At 40.4% G+C, this 22,432-nt stretch overlaps 1 protein-coding gene across 1 annotated transcript; it reads left to right on the forward strand.

The window, feature by feature from the left end:
- The first annotated feature begins 11,862 nt into the window (after positions 1 to 11,862).
- Slc30a1 (solute carrier family 30 member 1) lies at positions 11,863 to 18,820 on the forward strand. The gene is made up of 2 exons (XM_027934831.2): positions 11,863 to 12,535; positions 14,107 to 18,820. The coding sequence occupies exons 1-2, from the start codon at positions 11,914 to 11,916 to the stop codon at positions 15,012 to 15,014; spliced, it is 1,530 nt and encodes a 509-aa protein (XP_027790632.1). The 5' UTR covers positions 11,863 to 11,913; the 3' UTR covers positions 15,015 to 18,820.
- The last annotated feature ends 3,612 nt before the right edge of the window (positions 18,821 to 22,432 follow it).

The following is a 22,432-nucleotide window of genomic DNA, read 5'->3' on the forward strand; positions in this document are numbered from 1 at the left end:
CACTTGACATTCCATATAGGGATCAGGCAAAAATAATCACTGATGCTAAATTGAAGGGCAGGATGTCGATGAACAAGTTATTTTCATGGTCTTATATCTCTCCCAAAGACTGCGACTGCTCACTAGTTCAAGGGAGAAAATTAATTATACACAGGGAAATTGGGCAACACTTTGAAGGAGTGATATATATATATATATATATATATATATATATATATATATATATATATATATATCACAGAAAGGGGCAGATGGACATGTATGCCTCTAACCGTGACACCCTTAGGATACAATGTTGATTTTGCAATATTCCAGCCAAGAAAGTATAACAGGACATCAGAGAAAAGCAAAATAGGAAAGTTTTATTTAAAAAAATGGTGAGGGGACTGTATTCTTATTATTCTTAAAAAACAACAACTCCATAAAACACAAAGAAAGGCATGGAAATGTTTCAGATTAAAGGAGGTGAAAGGACAAGGCAGCTAAATGTGGTCCTGACTCTGAACTTGATGCTGCACAGGAGGGGCAGGTGGACAATGCTATAAAAGACATTATGGGAACAGTTGGCAACACTGAAATAAGGACACTGCCAATGTAATTTTATAAAGTTGATAATAAGTTTACTGTGATTATGTAAGAGATATTCCTATTTTTATGAAGTACACTCTAAATACATGATATATGTAACTTAACCTCATATAGTTCAAAGAGAGAAAGAGGCAAAGGCCAAAGAAAACAGGGTAAAATCTAAGTGAGAACACAGATATTCCTTGATTTTTATGGGGTTTTGTCCCCACAAAATTCATCATTAGTTGACAATATTGCAAAATGCATTTAACATTTCTTACCTGGTTCTTACCCTCATGATGGTGTGGCTGACTGGCAGCTGCAACTCACATTGCTAGACATTATGATGCCACATATGCTCATCTGTGAAAATATCAAAATTGAAGTTGGAAGTACAGTTTCTATTGAATGCGTATAGCGTTTGTACCATCATAAAGTCAGGAAATCATAAGTCGCACCATCCTTAAGTTGGGGTCCACAAATAAGACATTTTGTCTTGTAGTCAATATGACATCACATTAGCAAGAGGTGTGGTCAGATGCTGAGCTCCTGAACTGGGGTTGGGCTGGGAAGAATGACTGGTGTTGCTAAGCTGAGCTGGCTTCACCAACCAACATGAAGATCACAAAGATCCCAAAGAAAATAGGCCCACCAGTGAACATATGACAGAGCAATTCCACTGTGAGAAACACCAGGAAAACCCACATCTCTGTATGGGTAAGGAAAAGATTTCCAGGCATGGTCCTACAGTCTACTTATTTCACACAAGTCTACCCAATAGAAGGATCAGATAGGCCTGTTCAACTCACCTTCCATTTGCAACATATATTTGAAATACATTGGGACTGGCAGGATGAATGGCAGTTGGGAAAAGCAGTTGACACAAGGAGCAAACGGCTACCATTGGAGGATATAATACATTCTAGGTCCTGGGGAAACCATGGAATGAGTAACAAATTAGTGGACAACTTTTGACAATAGGATTATTATTGTTGTCATAAACTTGATTCACTACCATGTCCTAGGTCCTGAGGGTATTAAAAAGATAAAATAGCCCAGATCTGTCTTCAACAAGCTTGGGGGAGGGAAAGAGAAACACACAAATGGAATGCATTATGGGGCAGAAATTGAAAACACTAATCATGAGTGTTCTTGGCACTTTTTATGTGTGTGTGTGTGTTCTTGTCACTTTATGATGGATTTTATGGAGTAGAGCAATCAGAAAAAGCTATGTTGGGGAATATGGCATCAAGACAGGTGGTAGGGGTAGGCTTTTCATTCATTTATTCACTTACACCTTCACTCATTCAGTCATTACTTTTGATTGAAAAGGTACTACGAAAGACACTTGAAGAGAACAATGAAATTAAAAAAAAGCTGAGGGGAGAAGGAAAAAACATGTTTGGGATTTGTAATAGTGAAATATATAATGGGCCCTGTACTGGGTTCTTGTGACTGTGGTAACTAATTAACACAAACTTTATAGTTTAAAAACAACAGAAATTGCTGGGCACAGTGCACACACCTGTAATGCCAGTGACTTGGGAGGCTAAGGCATGAGGATTGCAAGCTCAAGGCCAGTTTAGGCAACTTAGCAAGATCCTATTTCAAAATAAAAATGACTGGTGGTGTAGCTCTGTGGTAGAGAGCTCCTGAATTCAATTCCCCATCACACACACACACACACACACACACACACACACACACACACACACACACACACACTTATTATCCCACTCTTTTGAAGGTCAAAAAGCCTAAAATCAAGCTGTTGGAAGGCTGTGCTGCCTCCTGAGGCCTACAGGGAATTCTTTGCTTGCCTCTTCCAACTTTCAGTGGCTGTTGGCATACCTTAACCGGTGGCTGCATCACTCTGATGTCTCCATTTTACAAGGTCTTCTCCTTCTATCTTGTTTAATCTCCCCTGTTGTCTAAGGGCACTTGTCATTGGATTTAGGGCCCACCTAGGTATTCCAGGATGATCTATTCATCTCAATATCCTTAATTATGTCTGCAAAGAACCCTTTTCCAAATAAAGTAACATTCACAATTTCCAGGAGTTAGGACATGGAAATGTCTTGGTGGGAGGACACCATTCAACCTATTACAGGCTCCTTCCATGTACCAGACATTGTCCTAGACTGTGTGTGTGTGTGTGTGTGTGTGTGTGTGTGTGTGTGTGTGTAGTATATTTCATCTAATTCACAACTTGATGAGATAGATTGTTATTTTGGTTTCCATTATATGAAATGGAGAAAAACGAGGCGCAGAGCCATTAGATAACTTGGAACAATCACTTAATATAATTTGATTTGCATGGAGAGTTTAGATTGAGGAGCAGTGCTTTAGACAGCTTTTTTTTTGGTCGCTGTGAACAAAAGAGTTGACAAGAGCAAGATAGAGGAGTAAACGTTTATTTGGGGCTCTTGGTTTCAGAGGTCTCAGTCCACAGAAGGCTGACTCTATTGTTCTGGGCCTGAGGTGAGGCAAAAAACGTCAAGGTGGAAGGGTGCAGAAGGGTGTGGAGGAGGAGAGCAGCTGAAGACATGGAAACAAGGAAGTGGAGAATGAGCTCCACTTCCCAGGGACAAAATATATAATCCGAAGGCATACCCCCAGGCCCATCTCCTCAGCACACACTACCTGCCGATAATTACCACCCAGCTAATCCTATCAGTGGATTAACGCACTGATTAGGTTATATCTCTCATAATCTAATCCTTCCAATTCTGAAAATTCTTGCATTATCTCATTCATGATCCTCTGGGGGACACCTCATATCTAAATCACAAGTTGTGAGAGAGGATTTTGGATAGACTGGTTAAAGTCATACTCAGGATACTTTAAATGTCTGGATAAATGTTATACCTTATGCTATGGGTATTGGGAAACCACTGAAAGTTTTTGAGCAAGAGCAGCATGAATATTGTTGTATGGGAATATTAACCAGAAAGCACTGTGTAAAACAGATTGAAGGAGGGGAATGGGAGCCATGTTAGGAAATGCTCACACAATTGCTATGAATGATGATGGATGCCTGGACCACAGAAACAGAAAGGAATACTTAAGAGCTCATCCTTCTTCTCCCCTCAATTTGTGAAGCCAGACTCTGGTTTCCATTAGGCTTAGCTCTTCCAGCTTCCTAGACTGCCTAACAGGAGGCATTTGAGAGCTAAGACAATCTCTATTTGCTCCAGTTTAGCAGACACTGTTTCCATTAGAGAACTGCACTTAAGATTTGGAGGCAATGGCATGAACAGCTCCTAGAAACACAATTCCCCATTGTCTTGATCGTGGTCTCCTTGAAGGCAATGGCACTTTGGGGACTAAGAAATGTCTCTCTTGACATTTCAACTCTGACCTTATGATGGAGTAAACCTTGAAGGCAGCGTAAAGTACAAGTGAAGTCATTACCAAGGGCTCACCGGGAATGGTCTGTAGGGATGATTGCGAGGAAGTTAGATCTTTCTCTCTTCCTCTAGAATGAGTGGGCAAGCAAAGAGAAATGTCTCTCTTTTCACCTCCCACCTACACTACTTGGTGACTACTGCTGCTGATGTTCCTGGTACAACCCTTTATTCATATTAGTCTTTTGGGTTCCTTGTGAGGATTTGATGGGTAATGATTGACAGGCATTTCCTGCTGGATAATGAAGGTTTGGGTACAAGAGACCGTCAGTGGTACTCTGAGTCCTCAGCCCAACCTATCAGGCTTCAGGGGCCATTAAAGCTAGTCAGAATAACAAAATGATTTTAAAAGCTGAAAAGTAACTATTTTTCTCTCACACAGTGTAAGCAAAAACTGAAACCCTTACTTGCACCGGGAGTTTGACTAATTTTAAAGAATGCAAGGATAAGACATTTGATTTCATTTAAAATTTTAATATAGAGGTAAATATATGTTCGTCTGCAATTAAAATTCAAACAAGACATACGAACAAAAAATAAAAAAGTAAAATAAATGACTTTTTAAGTTTGAGGTTGTTCCCACCCTCCAGAGAATAACTTCATACAATATCCTCCTTCTAGGGAAAAAAAAAAAAAAACTCATGAACAGCTGGGAACAGTGGCACATACCTGTAATCCCAGTGGCTCGGAAGGCTGAGGCAGGAGGATCTTAAGTTCAAAGCCAGCCTCAGCAAAAGTGAGACAGTAAGCAACTCAGTGAGACCCTGTCTCTAAATAAAAATACAAAATAGAGCTGGGGATGTGGCTCAGTGGTCGAATGCCCCTGAGTTCAATCCCCAGTACCTCCCTGCCCACAAGAAAAAAAGCTTATGAACAGGGTACAGTGGTACCTATAGTCCTAGCTACTGGGGAGTTCGAGGCAGAAGGATCACTTGAGCCCAGAAGTTGGAAGTTAGCCTCAGCAACACAATGATACCCTTCTCAAACAAAAAAAAGAAAGAATGGAAGAATGGACAAAAGAAAGAAAAAAGAAGGTAACTAAGAGAAAAGAAGAAGGAAGGAAGGAAGGAAAAAAGAACGGTGTAAGCTTATATTACCTGGGTACTCAAAATGTGACCTGTGGACTATCAGTATTAGACTTGGAGCTTATTGGAAATACAGATTTGCAGGTTCCACTGCAGAACTATTAAATCAGAATCTGCATTTTAATAAGTTTTCCAGGTGACCTGAGTGCACGTTAAAGAATGTGAAGCACCTGACCGAGGAGACAATACTTAGGCCCTTTGCAAGATACTCCAGTTGTTAAAAAAAAAAAAAAGAAAGAAAAGTAAGAAATGTATAAATGCAGGAGGCAGAACAATTAACTAATTCACCCTACAGAATTATCTGTGAGTAGGACCCAATTTTGGAACACATCACTAGAGAATCAGACCTCGGAGTGACCTGTTAAAGAGGTGTCACTCACAAGTAGGCCACTTCCCCTTAGTCCTTATAGTAATTACAAATTAATAAAAGAATCATAGAACCAGAAACTTTTAGAACTGAGATAAGCTTTAGAATTTGTAGAAGTTAGTGCATATGAAGTCTTGAGCCTCAGACTGGGTTTGTTCCTCTCAAATTTGGGTATGATGCTAAAATAAACATTCTGGTGCAGTTAGGGCTTTGTACTCATAAACTCGGAACAAATTTTTTATTTCATGGAGTCTCCATCCGTAATCTACAGAACCTGCCTTGCAAACATCATAGGGTTATTGTGAAGCTCGAAAAGGAACAAAAACTCTGAAAACTATGAGAACCTAGAAAGTTATCATGACAGATTCTACAACTGGTTCCCAGTTTTAATCAATTAATTACATCTCGTGTGAGACAATATCACAACAGAAGGGTGATATCCTGTTTGAAGAACGAGGTGAGCTAATTAATGAGATTGTGTCCTGGTGTTTGCTATTCTATCCAGAAGAAATGGGCCATCTGATTCTCATCTGATTCCTTGTGTGGATAGGGAAACCTGGATGTTCAATAAAGATCTGAGGAATGAACGTAAGGATTACCATGAGCATGGTGATTTGTCAACATTCACTCATTCAACAAATATTTACTGTGTACCCCTATGCTAGGCTGGCTAGAGTGATAAAGGTGAGTAAAATCACACACTGTCCTTGCCCTTCATAGAGTTTACAATCTTATTATTTGCTTTAATGAAAAATTGCATCTTTGTTTAGTGCCACCAAAGAGCAGGTAATGAGCTGAAAGAACTTGTACTATAGTGACTTGAAGTGGTCAGAGGAGCCAGGGAAGACTTCCTGAGGAAGTGGCCCTTGAGCTAAGAGCTGAAGGATGAACAAGAATTGATGTGAGGGGCTGATGGTGTGGCTCAGTGGTAGAGCACTTGCCTCGCATGCTGAGGAACTGGGTTTGATCCTCAGCACCTCATAAAAATAAATAAAATATATTGTGTCCATCTACAACTTAAAAAATATATATGTGTGTGTGTATATGTGTGTGTATGTATGTGTGTATATATATAATTTTTTTTTTTTTTTTAAAAGAATTGATGTGGGAAAGAGGGGCAGGAAGAGTGTCCCAGGAGAGGGAATAGTATGTACACAGGCTGGATTCATGGGCGTCAGAAAGGCTAGTCCTATTGGGTGGAGTGATATCATGAGACTGGGGAGGCTAACCAGAACCCAACGATGCCCATCTGTGCATCCAAGTCTGGGTCTTCTCCTTGGAGTTCTAGAGCCACCAAAAGATCTCTGCTTGATAGTAGTGGTGGAGGACATATGTTTTTGCAATAATCAGATCTGGGTTTTAAAAGGTCATAGCAGCTAAACAGTAAAACTCAGGAGGAGGAGGGCAGGATGATATGTGGAGTTAGGCAGATATTTTTATATCCTGGAAGAGGCACTGGAAATACTCCCCTCCACAGGTTTTATTCTATCATGTGACTGTCCTGAGAGGCCCTGGGCCACCAGGTGAGATAGAGGGAGGCTCTGTGAATGGGCTCATCCCTCTAGCCAGAGAAAGTGAATCAACTGGGTAGCTAGCTGGCAAATGAGTCCTTTTTGAGTCCATGAGAATGAGTTTCCCAAACGTAAAATGGTAACAAAGCAGTTGCTGAATTTGCCAGAACCCAGCGCAGGATTCACAGAAAACACAAGTACAGATGGCTTAAAAGCTTCACTTGAGAATATCAATCAGGCAGCTCTACCTCTTTTACTCACCTATTATAACCTCTTAGCTCTTATAACTCCTCACTGGAAAGATGTGGGAGTTGAGGCCCAGAGAGGCTTAATAACTTGTCTGAAGGCACACAATAACTCTTAAGGGTTAGTTCCCTGATGTTTCTATCATCCTAAAACTCATTAAGTGTGTGATGCTTTCAAAATGCTCCACTGGTCAGTATCATCTTTGTAGACAAGTAATGGGACAGTCAAAAAAAATGCTTTGACTTCTTTTTTTTAAAAACTTCTGTACTTTCTGCTTTAATTAGATCTCCCATCCTTAGAACAGCCCTTCTTTTGAAAGAAAGAAAGATTGGGCAGTTAGCCTAAACTTTAAGACTGACTTGCCTGAGTCTTCAACAATTTCTGCTTTTAAGTAACCTGGAACCTAAGAAAATCACAAAATTCAATGAGCCTTACTGTATAGACATCAGTGCCTTTAGTTCTAGATATAATTTTCAGGCATGACTAGAGAACAGTTAGATCCAATTTTCAGTGTCCAAGAAAAAATGAGTTTCCCTTTGCTGCTAGTCCTTACCTGCCATTCTTTAGCTTAATCAACACATAAAAAGAGCTCAGCAACTGTCCTGGGCCTGTCACAGAACAATTCTGTTCTCCACACTGTTGCTGTTTCTCCTCTGCTTGCTCTGGGTTTCCTGCTCTGAGCATTTCTTTCTTATGGTTTCCCTTATACCTCTGGGACTTTTTGTGCTGTTTCTGGGTTTTGTTACTGCATTGTTACTTGTTTATTCTTGTTCTCCCAAAGGACTGGGAGCAGCTAAAATAAACCCTAAACCTTGGTCCTTGAATTGTTGCTAGAAATTTCAGTTCATATTTGCAAGAATCATTCATGTAGTTCCAAAAGATGAAAAAACAAACAAAACCTGATTTCCGCATGAGTTTTGTTTCAAGATTGAACATTAGAAGTGATTTAAGGGCTGGGGCTGGGGCTCAGCGGTAGAGCACTTGCCTGGCATGTGTGAGGCACTGGGTTCGATTCTCAGCACCATATATAAATAAATAAAATAAAGGTCTATCAACAATTTAAAAATATTTAAAAAAAGAAGTGATTTAGTGTCAACTGAATCAAATACAACCCGATTTTCACGTTTTGTTCTTCTGTCTTTCCAGGTAAGGCAGAGCTTTATACACTCATGATTTTTGATAACCAAAATTCAGAGGTCTGTTTGTGCCTCACAGCTTTTACAAGAATCCTACAAGATTCTTTCAAACTTTAACTGAGAGCAAGGATAGGGCCAGAGGGCTGAGATTGTAGGGTGTGTGTTAAGCAGTTGACTTGCATTCAAATTGGCAGTCTCTTTCCAAAAGGAACATTATTCTCTCATCTTCAAAGTATGCTGTGTTTGTCAGTTTGGATACTAAGCAAGGTATCAGGCAACTTCTCAAAAATTAGGAAGAAAAAAATCAAGCCATCTTTCTCAACCTGGGGTCACAACCTCTGGGAGTGTTGGTGAATAGGTATGGTCACTTTATTTTGATCCACTTGTGGCTGTGCCAAAACTCTAGGATAACCGGCTGAAAAGAGAGAAACTTGGTAGTCAAGCTATAAGAGTATTCTGCCCACACAATGCTGGGCAAAAGGAAAGTTTATTTGACTGAAATATTTTTCTACTCTAAAAATATTACTTTCTCTGGAGCACATGATTATGACTTCTTTGACAACCTGGAAAATGTAGTATCCCCTGCCCCACCAGGTTATGAGGGAATAAAGCACATTGTTTGGGAAATGGTTTAAATGTTGCCCAGAGTAGGTTCTCATAAGTGGCTACTGAGGTGACTATAACTCACTTTTTTCTATGGGTCTAAACATCTCCTAATTTAGCCTGTTTATTGAAAGACTGTTACCCTGTTTGTGAAGCAAGACTGCCTATTGCACTTATTGGTTTTTCTTTGAATATCAAATTCTTGCATTCGGTGGGATGCACAGAAGCCTCCAGTAGAAGCAAAATGGTCCTCCAACTGTCCCCTGGCCATTCCCATGAGAACATTTTAACCACGAATGGCTCCCCAATTTCTGTAATAAATGGTTTCACTGGGAGCTGTGTTTACATATGTTCAGAGAAAAATGTCACTTGTCCACATCAAAGAAGGGGAGATTGGTGGTCCTAAAGTTCATAAATCCAATTCTTAGCATTGCCACCATCCATATGTCACTTCAAAATCACATTTATAAATGGAGCTCATTATTAACCCCTTAAACTAACTTGAGATTAGGAAGAAGGAGGTTAGGGAAAAGAAGATCTGGGAGAAGATCTGAAAGGAGGAAGATTAGGGAAAAGATCAGAGAGGAGGTGGTCAGGGAGGAGGTTGGGGAAAAGGAAAAAAAAACATGTAAGTTTCAAAGCCACAAGGGATATAGTCAAAGCAACAAGTGACCCCCTGTTACACCCCCTTCCCAACCTCCTTACTAAAGCACTATTTGTCAGATTGGAAACATTGTAATTATCTTTGTTGAATTCTATTTTTCTCCCTCCCAATAACAATAAATCATCAAATTCTGTCAATTCTTTTTTTATAATGTCTTGCAAACTTTCCTCCATTCTTCTATATTCCAGCCAAGCAGAAACGGAAGATGAACATCTGGCTCTCCACGCTAGATGGGGAGATGACAAACACACCATATACACATCACAAAAAATGTATAAGAATAAGTGGGTGGGGTATGGGCAAAACAACACAGCTCCAAATAAGCCTTACCTAGGCATCTTAAGGCAATGACTGGCAGTACACTTATAGCAACCTGGAGCAGTTAGTTGGGGGGTCCTTCATCCAGTTCAGGGGTGAGGCCTTAAAGGTCCATCTCAGGCCATTTTTTTGACTCCAGTTACCAGCCCACTTTCCATCAGGAAGTCTTGGCTTCCAGATTATTCTCTCTCTCTCTCTCTCTCTCTCTCTCTCTCTCTCTCTCTATATATATATATATATATAGATAGATAGATAGATAGATAGATATAGATATCTCTCTCTATATATATATATCTCCACAGTACACATTCGTTCAATCTAAACTTAGGGTTAGCAAAACTTATGAAGAGCACTTCATAGTAAACTTAAAATTTTTATATTCTATCTCCACCTGGACAGCTTTTTCTTTTGTATTTTTACTGCCCCTCCCCCTCCCCCTAGCAACCAACACAGGGTTCCGCTGTTTGTGGTCTATAAATAAAGTGTGAAATCATAGAGCCTTTAGAATTTTGGAGTTAGAAGGAATCTTAAGAGTTCCACTTGTTCAGTCCTTTACTTTATAGATGAACAGGTGTAGAGAGATTAGGTGACTTGGTCAAAGTCACTTGCGACAAGGCAAGGATCAGAGCCCAGGTTTCTCCAGCTTGAAGTCCGTCCCTAAACTGTTCTTAGATAATCAGTGACAGAAATACCTGACTTACACAAGGTCTCCCGGGGAGGTGATGATAGGAGTAATTCACTTTACTAAACCATTTACAAAGATTCTCGGTTCAGGCCACTCGCCTGAGGGCTAACTCCTCAGCTCGGTGCTAAGCCGAGAGTCACAAGTTACGTGCAGCACTTGTTTATGAGTCTGTTGGCCTAATCTCAGGCTCCTCTGCCCGGAGGATGCACCCGAGGGCCCCGCACGGAGGGGCTCTGCTCCCGGCCCCTCCCAGGTGGCGGGTCTGTCACACAGCCGCCCGGCGGCCCGCCCCCACGTGGACTCGGCTCCTAGGATCAAAGTCTGTCTAAAGCCTGGCCCCCGCAGGTGTGCTGGGGACTGTGAGGACTCGCAGAGCCGAAACCAGGACCCCGCAACATCGCGGGTGGGGGAGGTCTGCCTGCCCGCCCCTCCCCCTCTGCTGCACGCGGCCCGCACCCCGGACCCTCCCCCACGACGCCCGCCGCTGCACCCGGCCGCGGCCCCGGGCCCACGCCCGGCTCCAGGAGGGAAAGGCCCCGCCTCCCTCGGTTGAAGCCGAGACCCCGCCCCACTCCCGCCCCTCCGCGTCTCCATCCAGTAGCGAGCGCGTATGGGAGGGACGCGACGGCTGTCGTGAGGGTTCCTGGCCAATGGGAAAGCGTGCCGGGTCTGGGGGGCGGGGCGCCGGGGCCTTGTCACGCTCGGGTCCGTGTGAAAACGGGGGTTCCGAGTGCAAAGCAAAGTTTTTTTGTAAACCGTCTGCAAAGGCGGGGGGGCGAAGAAGGCGCCCGAAACCGGGCCGAGTGCAGCTGCTGTGGCTGCCGCCTCTTTAGCGCTTCAGCCGTGGGCTCCTCAGTCCAGCCACAGCCGAGGAGACGAGCAAGGAGAGCCCTCAGATGCTCGGAGCCTTCTCAGCGCGGAGCCACCCGCCGCCCTCGTCCGCCGCCCGCCTGTTCTCGGTCCCCCGGCTCTGGAAGTCCCAGCCCCCCGCCGCCGCCGTTGCCGCCGCCTCCGCCCGGGTGCGTGTGTGGGGGCTGCTGGGGCCGAGCCGGGCCTCGGCGCCGGCTCCGAGGACGGACGCCTGAAGAGCTGCGCGCCGCTGGCCGGCCGAGGACGCCTACAGGCGCGGGGCGCGGCGGCCTGACCCCGGGCTCGCCCCCGTGCGGCCGCGGGGGCCCGGCAGCGGTTTCCCGAGCGGCCCGCCGCGGGCCGTGAGAGCCCCGCGCCGCCCGCCTTCCTCGGTCGCCCGGTCGCCGACCCTCGGCGCCTAGCCGCCGCCTCCCGAGTCGCCCGGCCGCCTGCGGCCGGCCACCGAGCCGCAGCCATGGGGTGCTGGGGTCAGAACCGGGGCCGGCTGCTGTGCATGCTGCTACTGACCTTCATGTTCATGGTGCTGGAGGTGGTGGTCAGCCGGGTGACCTCGTCGCTGGCGATGCTCTCCGACTCCTTCCACATGTTGTCGGACGTGCTGGCGCTCGTGGTGGCGCTGGTGGCCGAGCGCTTCGCCCGGCGGACCCACGCCACCCAGAAGAACACGTTCGGCTGGATCCGGGCCGAGGTGATGGGGGCTCTGGTGAACGCCATCTTCCTGACCGGCCTCTGCTTCGCCATCCTGCTGGAGGCCATCGAGCGCTTCATCGAGCCACACGAGATGCAGCAGCCGCTGGTGGTCCTCGGAGTCGGCGTGGCCGGGCTGCTGGTCAACGTGCTGGGGCTCTGTCTCTTCCACCATCACAGCGGCTTCAGCCAGGACTCCGGTCACAGCCACTCGCACGGGGGGCACGGCCACAGCCACGGCCTCCCCAAAGGGGTCCGCGTCAAGAGCAACCGCACCGGGGACAACGATGTCAGCGTGGCCCCGGGCGAGCCCGGGCCAGACCAGGAGGAGACCAACACCCTGGTGGCCAATACCAGCAACTCCAACGGGCTGAAACTGGACTCTGCAGGTAAGCAGGGAAAGTCGCCGCCGCAGGTGGTTGGTTTGGGCAGCCCGGACCCTCGCCTGGCCCTCGGCGGGATGGCCCGCACGCCCCCTGGTGCCCGCGCGCCCAGGTCGTGCCGCCGCCTCCCGGCTGGGTCGGTGGCCCGCACTCTCCCCCTTTCATCCTGGCGGAGGAGCGTGGGGGCGCGATTCACTTGCAAGTGGAGGGACTGTGGGTCTGAGGGTAGGAACGTCGGGGGAAGACTCATCCCATTGCACCCTGCACCCGCATTTACAGGTTGTATTTTTTAGAGACTTGTCTGGTTTTTGCTTAGCAGGGTCAGAATGCTTTCCAAGTTCAATTCCTTGCGCTCCTGGGAAACGCAAAAAAACTCCCAATTGGGTCCTAGATGTTGGGCTGTAGGAACCCTTCCTCTTCAAAAGTAGTTCTTATGCCCATTGAACAAGTTTCATAATGATGCATTTAGAGCATATAAACCCTGGTTAAAGGTTTCTTTTATGAACACCAGTGTGTATTTCACTTAATTGACACCTAATCCTGAAAATCATAGGCTTAGGGACCTGTTGGGGCATGTTTAACGTTTACTTCACTTAGGACTTTTTTTATAATGGTACTAAAAGTAAAAGTGATGGTAATGCATTCATCTTATATTTTTAATGAAGGCTTTTAATTCTAAATATAAGTACTCTGGAAGGAAATGTGGAAAATGTTGAAAAAAAGGAATGAAAGAGTCAACCAATACTACTCAAGCACAGATGTTAACAGTTTGTATTTTCTTCCATTTTTCTCCCCATATGTATTTATTTACCTGAGACAATTTTCTTTTTCAAATGCAGGATATCATGTTAGTGAAGTTTTAGTTGTGCATTGAAAAGGTTTGTTTAATATTGGGTTTTTCTCATTCCATTTGGCAGGGTGTTACTCTAGAGAAAATTAAGCTACTCTGTCTGGTGTATAATTCCTTTAAAAATCAATACTTGGGACTTTAAAGCTTTTAGGGTAGGTAGTGATCATTTAGTTCCAACTTTACTAATAGTCTCTGTGATTAAATTGTTGATTTGTTAGTTTTTAGATCCTCTCTACCTAAAGTATCTTTTATATTATTGATAAATCTTCACAAGTTAGAACTGATTTTATTCTCACATCTACCTCAATGATGGTAGAGAAAGTCCAGTGTTTAATTAGGCATTTTATTTTAGTAGGTATATCCACAGCTGCATTTAATGGATGATAATCTTTAGTTCTATGTTTTCCTTTGTATATGCCAAAAAATGCAGCAGAATGTTTATAGGACCCTCACCCCCATAGAAAAGATACTTTTTAGGAAGGAGAGAGAGTAATTATAATTTGGAGAGTGGAGAAGCATTATTTTAAGGACTTAATTTAGCCCTGGCCATTATGTCCTGGCTTGTTCCCAGAATGTCAATTTATATGAAATTACTCTGAGCATACTTAGGTGTTTTTTTTTTTTGTTTTGTTTTTTAATTTTTACCTTCTTTACCATTTAAATTAGAAAAGGATGTTTACATAAAAACACTTCAAATGTATTTGATAAATTTTTTTTTTCTTTGTAGATCCAGAAAAATCCAGAAGTGATGATGCAGTGGAAGTACAAGTGAATGGGAATCTTATCAGAGAACCTGATGATATGAATTTGGAAGAAGAAGATGATAGGGCCGGACAACTTAACATGCGTGGAGTTTTTCTGCATGTCCTTGGAGATGCCTTGGGTTCAGTGATTGTAGTAGTAAATGCCTTGCTCTTTTTCTTTTCTTGGAAAGGTTGTTCTGAAGGGGATTTTTGTGTGAACCCATGTTTCCCTGATCCCTGCAAAGCTTATGTAGACATAATTAATAGTACTCATGCATCAGTTCATGAGGCTGGTCCTTGCTGGGTACTATATTTAGATCCAACTCTTTGTATTGTAATGGTTTGTATACTTCTTTACACAACTTACCCATTACTTAAGGAATCTGCTCTTATTCTTCTACAAACTGTTCCTAAACAAATTGATATCAGACATTTGCTAAAAGAACTTCAAGATGTTGAAGGAGTTGAGGAAGTTCACGAATTACATGTTTGGCAACTTGCTGGAAGCAGAATCATTGCCACTGCTCACATAAAATGCGAAGACCCAGCATCATACATGCAGGTGGCTAAAACCATTAAAAGCGTTTTTCATAATCACGGAATTCACGCTACTACCATTCAGCCTGAATTTGCTAGTGTAGGCTCTAATTCAAGTGTAGTCCCTTGTGAACTTGCCTGCAGGACTCAGTGTGCTTTGAAGCAATGTTGTGGGACACGGCCACCAGCCCATCCTGGAAAGGATGCAGAAAAGGGCCCAGCAGTTAGCATTTCTTGTTTAGAACTTAGTGACAATCTAGAGAAGAAGCCCAGGAGGACTAAAGTTGAAAACATCCCTGCTGTTGTGATAGAGATTAAAAAAGTGCCAAACAAGCAACCTGAATCATCTTTGTGAGTCTTGAAAAAGATGTGATATTTGACTTTTGCTTTAAACTGCAAGAGGAAAAAGACTCCATTGAAATTCTAAGTTTGCCAAGTAGTGTAATTGAAGTCCTTGTCTGGTCACACAGTTTAATTCTATTTTTGTAAGAACATAATGGGACTGCATAACAGAGTTCTATATTACAACTTTGTGATTATTAGTGCAGAGTACAGCTATGCTGTAACAATTTTTGAAAGCCAGTTTTAACACTATGTTACATTTTTGTTTAAGTATAAACCTTATATAACATAATGACATTTGATTTCCGATTTTCCCATGATAAAAAATTAGGGGGATAAATAAATTAAAAATTGTTACTGGAATTTCTCTGCTTTTCTTTACCCCCATTGTTATTCTTTATTAGGATTATAATTGGTAGACCTGTAAAGTCATCAGCAAGTTTTGGGTAATGTTTACTTGCTCTTTGAAATCATTACATAGTATAATGGCAGCGTATTTTAAGAGTGACTCATGGCTATGAGCAGAAAAATAAGATCAGTTACTATTCTGTATTCTATATTGCTACTCGTTAAATCCAATAAACAGTGAGACAATTAGAAAATTGAATTAGAGTTTACACATAATAGGCTAAATAGGGAGTAAGAGCAGGGAAGAACCAAACTAAATACTTTAAACTATTGTATGTTAATATTCAGACTACATCTCTAAATTATTTTGAGAATTTCAACTCCTTTCTTCTACTAAGGTTAGCCTAAAACATGAACATGTTCACCAGCATTACTTTCTTTGAAAGATTGGTATTAGAAACATTGAGCTGAAAGTTTACTCACAAAATATCTAAATATTTTTAAGGATTTTAACTTGATCTTAGCTTGCTAAATGCAAGGTATTAATGTAATCTTTTAAATTGTGGGTGTTTAAAAAAACTTTGAAGTTAAAGGCATTTCATGGTGACTAATCATGAAAGGATTTAAACAGCTTTTTGAGTACAACCATTGTGCTTTGCCAAGAGCCACTAACTTAAAAGAAAAGAAAGATGGTTAATACAATCTGGATATTCTTAGCAAAATTAATAATTAAGGGAGAATTGAAGATTCCATAAGTCATCAGTTCTTGACATTGCTTAGTTCTTAGACCAGTGACTTATTTTGCAGGATGTCATGCTTTCCATCCAGAAAATTGTTCTTGGCTATTTTGATTATTGCTATAGATTTTAAATCCAACACAAATATTTTAAGGTTATTTAAGTTATATTTTTCTTGTTAGAAGAAGGGGTTCTGCTTTGTGAAGAAAATGAAGATTTTTGTCCTCAGAAGAATGGATATTAATATCAGTTATCATGTATAGCTCTATTTTTCTAGAAACAAGATATTCTGACTACTTCAGTAACTTTTATAGCTGACTACTTTGGGGATTTAAAATAATTCATTGCTTAATAGGTCTTAAGATGAAAGTGTTTGAATATGACAGTTTTTAAAGAGATGATCTTTTGTTGTAGATGGTGTTTTTTCCCCTAATATATGCCTGTTGCTGGCAATGGGTCTATTTAAGAACAGCTGGTTTTTCCAATGAGAATGAGGTAATTTTAGGAACATAGTTTGTAAGTTCACGTATATTATAATGGGCCAAACCATAACCTGCCAATTTACAATATATCTTGATCTTTTAATACTCTTATCTGATAGTGTGTCATTCAATTCTTTACCTAGTAGTTGCTTTGAGTTTTGCAAAAGGTGTTTTTTCTTTTTAAACATGAAATTGAGCAACCTATCTGGGTGAACAAGAGAAAGCTGCAAATTTTATTGTATCATGTACATTCCTGATTTAATACTTTATAAAACATTTTATTAAGATCTCAAAACAATTTGTTACCTAAACATTTTAGCAATGATACAATAGGATAACTGGTAAAATATATTACATTCAATGGGGTTTTCTTTACAATGTTCCATTTGGGGTCTGTCTTAAAGGTGGTAAAACACCTAAGTAGAAGACATCACCAGAGTGAGAATTTTTTAAAATGGTATATAAGCATGGGACAAGGGCTTTGTTTTATTTTTCAAAAGTGCTTTGAAGGGATAGCCTTTAGGTTTTAGATATTTCACTTTTCATAATTTTTAAGTAGCTTATGTGTAACAAAGTGGTACCATAGGATTTTCTTTTTTCAAAGGACTCTGTCATAGCAAAATCAGTGGGCACTGACTCACCTTTTGAGTTTTAGCAGAGAATTATTTATTTCTTTACAATGCACTTTCTAACCCATTTTTAGCTATATTAGCATTATCTTTAAGAAAAAAAGACATGCTTTTATATTTAAATGTTGCAGGATTTAAGTGTCTTTCTCAAAATAGTTTATTCCTTCCAGAAAGAAAATGCGAGAAATATCCTGAATTATTGGGAGACTTACATCCATTATTTAAATATGCTGTTTTATAACACTGCATCAGTTTTGGGAGTTGCATCTCTCCTACTGGCTCTTTTATATTTGAGCAAGATCAGTGTAGAGTGTTTAGAAACTTGTCTGAAATTTTTATTGAGAAGAAGGTGCTGCCATATGCCTGATTTAAAACTAACCAGGAATTTTTCCAAGCCAAATGCAGCCTTAGTGATGAGAGATTTAATTCTCTATTGTTAACTTTTAGCTTGTATGATTGTTTATTCTGGAAGATATCTATGTTATAAAAATTTGGACTGGAACCTGAAAAATAAAAATCCTCTAAAATTTGGCTGTATATATATTTGAGAAAACAAAATGCTGAATAACTTTATCCTAAGGTATGTAGTTTGAATAGGAAAAATTTCCATTAAGTGCACCTTGGAAAATCACTCTAGGTAGAAGGTTATGTTAACATTTGTATCTTGTTAGCATTCAGTTAATTTTGAATTTTTGAAAAATTTAAGGGAAAAGACCTATGGAACCTAATGTGAAATGTTTAGTAGGTTAACTGGTATTGAGTTGAAGATTTTTACTGTTTATAAGCACATCTCATTTGAATGATAAACATGTCATTAACCTGCTGTCTTAAGATGTTCACATATACACAAATATGGAGAGTAATTCTGCAATTTAAAAATATTTATTTTAATACTGAGTTTCAGTTAAGTGATAAAACAGTGTTAAAACTCTTGGGAAGGTGGAGGTTTTGTTTGTTTGTTTGTTTGTTGTTTAAATTGAAACTGTGTCATACAGTGTTCCGTGTCTCTGAAATGGGAATTGTAATAGCACTATTTTGATGTAGCTCTACCAGTATGTGGTGATGCTAATTTGTTTCACTAACAAGCTCTGGAATGTTTAGCAGTCATTTTCACTGGCACAAGAGCCTTTTGTATGTTATTCAATTTAAACTTTTAAACCAAAAATTTTATGGTTCAGTGTCTTTGGCAAAAAGATGCTGAAGGGAATGTAACATACAATTAATATGTGGTTATATATAAAAAGACACAAATTGCCATGTTATGGTTCTGCCTTGAAACAGCACAATGAAGTGTATTCTGTGATTCTTATGAAACTTTCATAATTGTGTTGTTTTTGTGTCTGCTGTTGCCTGTCTTTTGGGCCAGATATGGCACAGTTAAATGCAGTTATCATCTCATTAAATGCAGATACAGATAAACTGTCTTTTAGTGCTGCAACATTTTACCTAACTTCTAACTTTTTGTATGTTTTTTGACTGTGTGTTATTTTCCAAAGCTGTTCCTACCTCACCACGAGGCTTTATGGATTGTTATGTATTATAAATGTTCTATATGAGACAGACTACTGTGTTTCTTCTCATTTATTAAAAGTTAAGTAGAAAATAAACTAATTTTCATATCTACTTTGTTTGTGCATATGGCCTTCCCTTTAATACTAAGGTGGGTTTTGTGAAAGAAATGGGATTCAGGTATTGAGTTGAAAGGTGTAGTTCAATAACAAATGTTGCTAGTGTGCAGAATAATGATTTCAGGACAGTGGTATTGAAGGAAACAAATGTGGGCAAAAATTGTAGTAGAAAGGTCCACTAATAGGAAATACTCAATGCCTATGAATCTTTTCTTTTGGTTATAATCATTAAAATTAGATTTATATAGTTACAGGTAAGCTGCTGCTTTTGATACTTCCTAGTTTTTACTTGTAAGCATTGTTACTAATAAAGATGAAATATTTTGTACCTATGTGATCATCTAAAACTTAAGTTAGTACATGAATGTGTTAATTGAACCTCAGGATTTCCACAAATAGGCTCACATAAAAATTTTTCCTTGAACTTTTGCTGGGAGGTAAAAAATAAGTTGGCAATAAATGGTAGTAGATAAACATTCAAAGGAACTGATAAATACAGTAGATATTCCAAGGAAGAGGTAAACATCTTTGGAAAAGAGTATGTCAGTTCAGATGGAGTGGGGCTGACAGGTGAGGCATCATAGGATAGTAAAAACGACTAGGGGGTTGGGAAGTAAAAGCAGATGGTAAAAGACAAGGTTAAATTTATGTTAAACAGTTTGAACTTGGTTTTATAGGAAAAGAGATGTTACCAATTTGAATGGATAAATGAAAAAGTGGAAAAAGTACAGGATAAACTTGGAGTGGGTTATAGTGAAAGTAACTACAGGAAGACAAGTCAGTTTACCTGTTATTTGGAACTAAAAGTTTGAACTAGCTCTCAGATATGTCCACATCTACATATACACATTTCAGCTGATTCCACATGCTCTTTTATATTTTAACATTTTCCGAATTCAGAAGGTTATCTCTTACTGAGTGTGTCTGAGAAAAATTATCTTTTGGGGCAATGTGGCTTTTCAAAATATCTGCTAATTTTCCCTAAAATCAATTTTATATATTATACCCTGCATATTTGAATAAATGTGTTGCTTTTGAATTAGATAAATGTTATATGAGATATATAATTTTTGGTACTGGCAATTGAATCCAGGAGCACTTCACCATTGTGCTACATTCCCCAGTCCTTTTTGAAAATTTTTTATTTTGAAACAGGGTCTCACTAAGTTTTTAAGGCTGGCCTTGAACCTGCAATCCTGCTTCTACCTCCTGAGTTTCTGGAATTACAGGAGTGTGCCACCGTACCTAAGTAATATTGGTTTTTAGACATTTCTGGGCCTTCAGAAATTTTTGCCACTCTGGACTGTAGCCTATTACAGGCTTTTTCATTTTAAATCCAGTAATTTATAGCATTCTTGCATTTGCCCATTTAAAAACCTGTTTACTTCTATATTATAAATGGTAAGGTCAGGATTGTTATTTTCCATCTATATTTTCTCATAGCCCAATGACCAGGACACTGAAGTGTTTAAAGATGTTCGGATGACTATGGAGGAATGTCAGGAGTGGAAAAAATTACAATACTATTAGAGCTAAAATATACTCGGCACTTGTTACATATGAGGCATATTTTATATAATCCTTACAAACCATTAGACATATTCCATTCCTACTTCACAAACAAGCCACATTCCATTCCTACTTCACAAACAAGCGGAGACAATAAAACTGTTGTGTTCCCTAGGGAGACAGTATTGTCTCCCACTGCGTCCTCTTCCACTCTCTCCTATGGGAACTAAAGGGTATTAAAGTCCCCTCCTTTTACATAATTTCCTCATGTTTTACATGAACTTCAATTTCACTCAATTTAGGAACCATGCATGCTTCCATGCCTGACAAAGTAGAAATTCCAAAGTTTGATTTCTGAGACTTTTACAACACTTGGTGAAGGATTGCCATAGGTCCAGGTAGCCAGGAATTCCTCTGATCTATTCTGAAGATTGATCTGTCCAAGAAAGCAGATACAGATATTTGAATTGGCCTTGGAAACTTTTAGCTAGCTCTTTTAAAGTATAAAGTAAAAATGGGTTTCTAGCAATATAGAAGGGATTCAAAACCAGCATCTGTTATTATGATAATATTCGAATATCCATCAAATTTGAGTAAAATGTAGAACTGACCCTAACTTCTCTTTCTAATGACAAAAAGGTCAAGGGTAATATCAGGCAATATTAGAACATTTTTATAACATGGAACAAGGATGACCTTCAATAACACCTGCCCTGGGCTTTTGCATCAGGCTTTGATTGCTCTTGAAGGTAGTGATAAGACAGCATTTACTGATAAATCCACTGAATCTCTAGTTTCTATACATTAGTAATGTATAGTTAATGAGCTTGAAAAATTAGGCATTGTATTATGGTAGACAGAACAATGCCCCCGTCTAACGATGTCCATGTCTTAATCCCCAGAACCTGTGAATACCTTATGTAACAAGGGATGTTGCAAGTGCCATTAAGGATCTTGAGATGGGGTGATAATCTTGAATCATCTAGGTGGACCTCATGTAATCATAAGGGCCCTTACAAGAGGAGGCAGGAGAATCAGAGTCAGAAGATGTAATAACTAAGAAGGCAGATATGCTGATAGAGGCAGAGATTGTACTTAGAGATGTGAAGATGCTACCTTGCTTTGAAGAGAGGTCATGAGTCATAGAAGGCAAGCAGCTTCAAGAAGCTGGAAAAAGCAAAGAAATGGATCAACTGCAGAGTCCCACTCACCACAGCAGGCTTTTCTTCCATTTTCTCTTTGTCCCACTTGGGGCCTTCAGAAGGAACGTAGCTCTGCTGACACCTGTGTTTATTCCCTAAGACCCACTTGGAACTTATAACTTCCAAAACAGTAAAATAATAGATCTTTCCTGTTGTAAGCCATTAAAGTTGTGGCAATTTGTTATAGCAGCAATATGAAACTGATATATATGCCTAAATGCTATAATTTATGCACTTGATTTTTCTGTATTTTTATTACAAAGATTTTGCTCTCTTTGGAGTTAAACTGCAGACTACTTTGTGAATAAAATTTTGTCAGAAAAGAGCTCTATTCAATAAGTAGTGATACAAGTTTTTGTTTCATGCATAAGCAATAATTTGCATTGGATAAATAAGTTCATGAAACATTGATCTGTGGCTCTAAGGTAGGAAGGAGAGGCTGATGTTGAATGTGAAATATGATGAACAGTTTTCTTTAACTACACTTGTGGTTTGTTTGTGTGTTGAGATATCAGGCTTAAAGGATAAATAATTCCTTAAGGGATTTGGTGGGAGTCCAAATTTCTTCATGTGTTACAATGGGAACAAGCCTGAACCTACAGAGAGTTCATGGTGAGACTATGGTTTAGGATTAGAGGTAGCCATCCTGAAAGCCCCCAGGGCCTCCTATGGTGACTCTAGAGTGTCATTCCCCACCCTTCATATTTTCTCTCTTCGTACTTTCTTTCTTCCCCTTTTCTTTTTCCTCTCTTCCAATTTAGTGATCCTTAAGGCCTCGATGGATCCATCAGGCCCCTTGGGTTTACTCTGTTCTTATTGATGGCACCACTCTTCTCTCCCTTTTCCAAACTCGTGAGTCATTTTTATTTCCCCCCCCCCAAGTGACTCTCATAACA

Source organism: Marmota flaviventris, chromosome 12, assembly GCF_047511675.1.
Source record: "Marmota flaviventris isolate mMarFla1 chromosome 12, mMarFla1.hap1, whole genome shotgun sequence".
NCBI classification, from domain to species: domain Eukaryota; kingdom Metazoa; phylum Chordata; class Mammalia; order Rodentia; family Sciuridae; genus Marmota; species Marmota flaviventris.

Bases quoted from the DNA above. Each gene is read 5' to 3' on its own strand.
- Slc30a1 (XM_027934831.2), top strand. From the start codon at position 11,914: ATGGGGTGCTGGGGTCAGAACCGGGGCCGGCTGCTGTGCATGCTGCTA. The intron at 12,536-14,106 runs GTAAGCAGGGAA...TTTTCTTTGTAG, and splicing joins GCTGAAACTGGACTCTGCAG to ATCCAGAAAAATCCAGAAGT.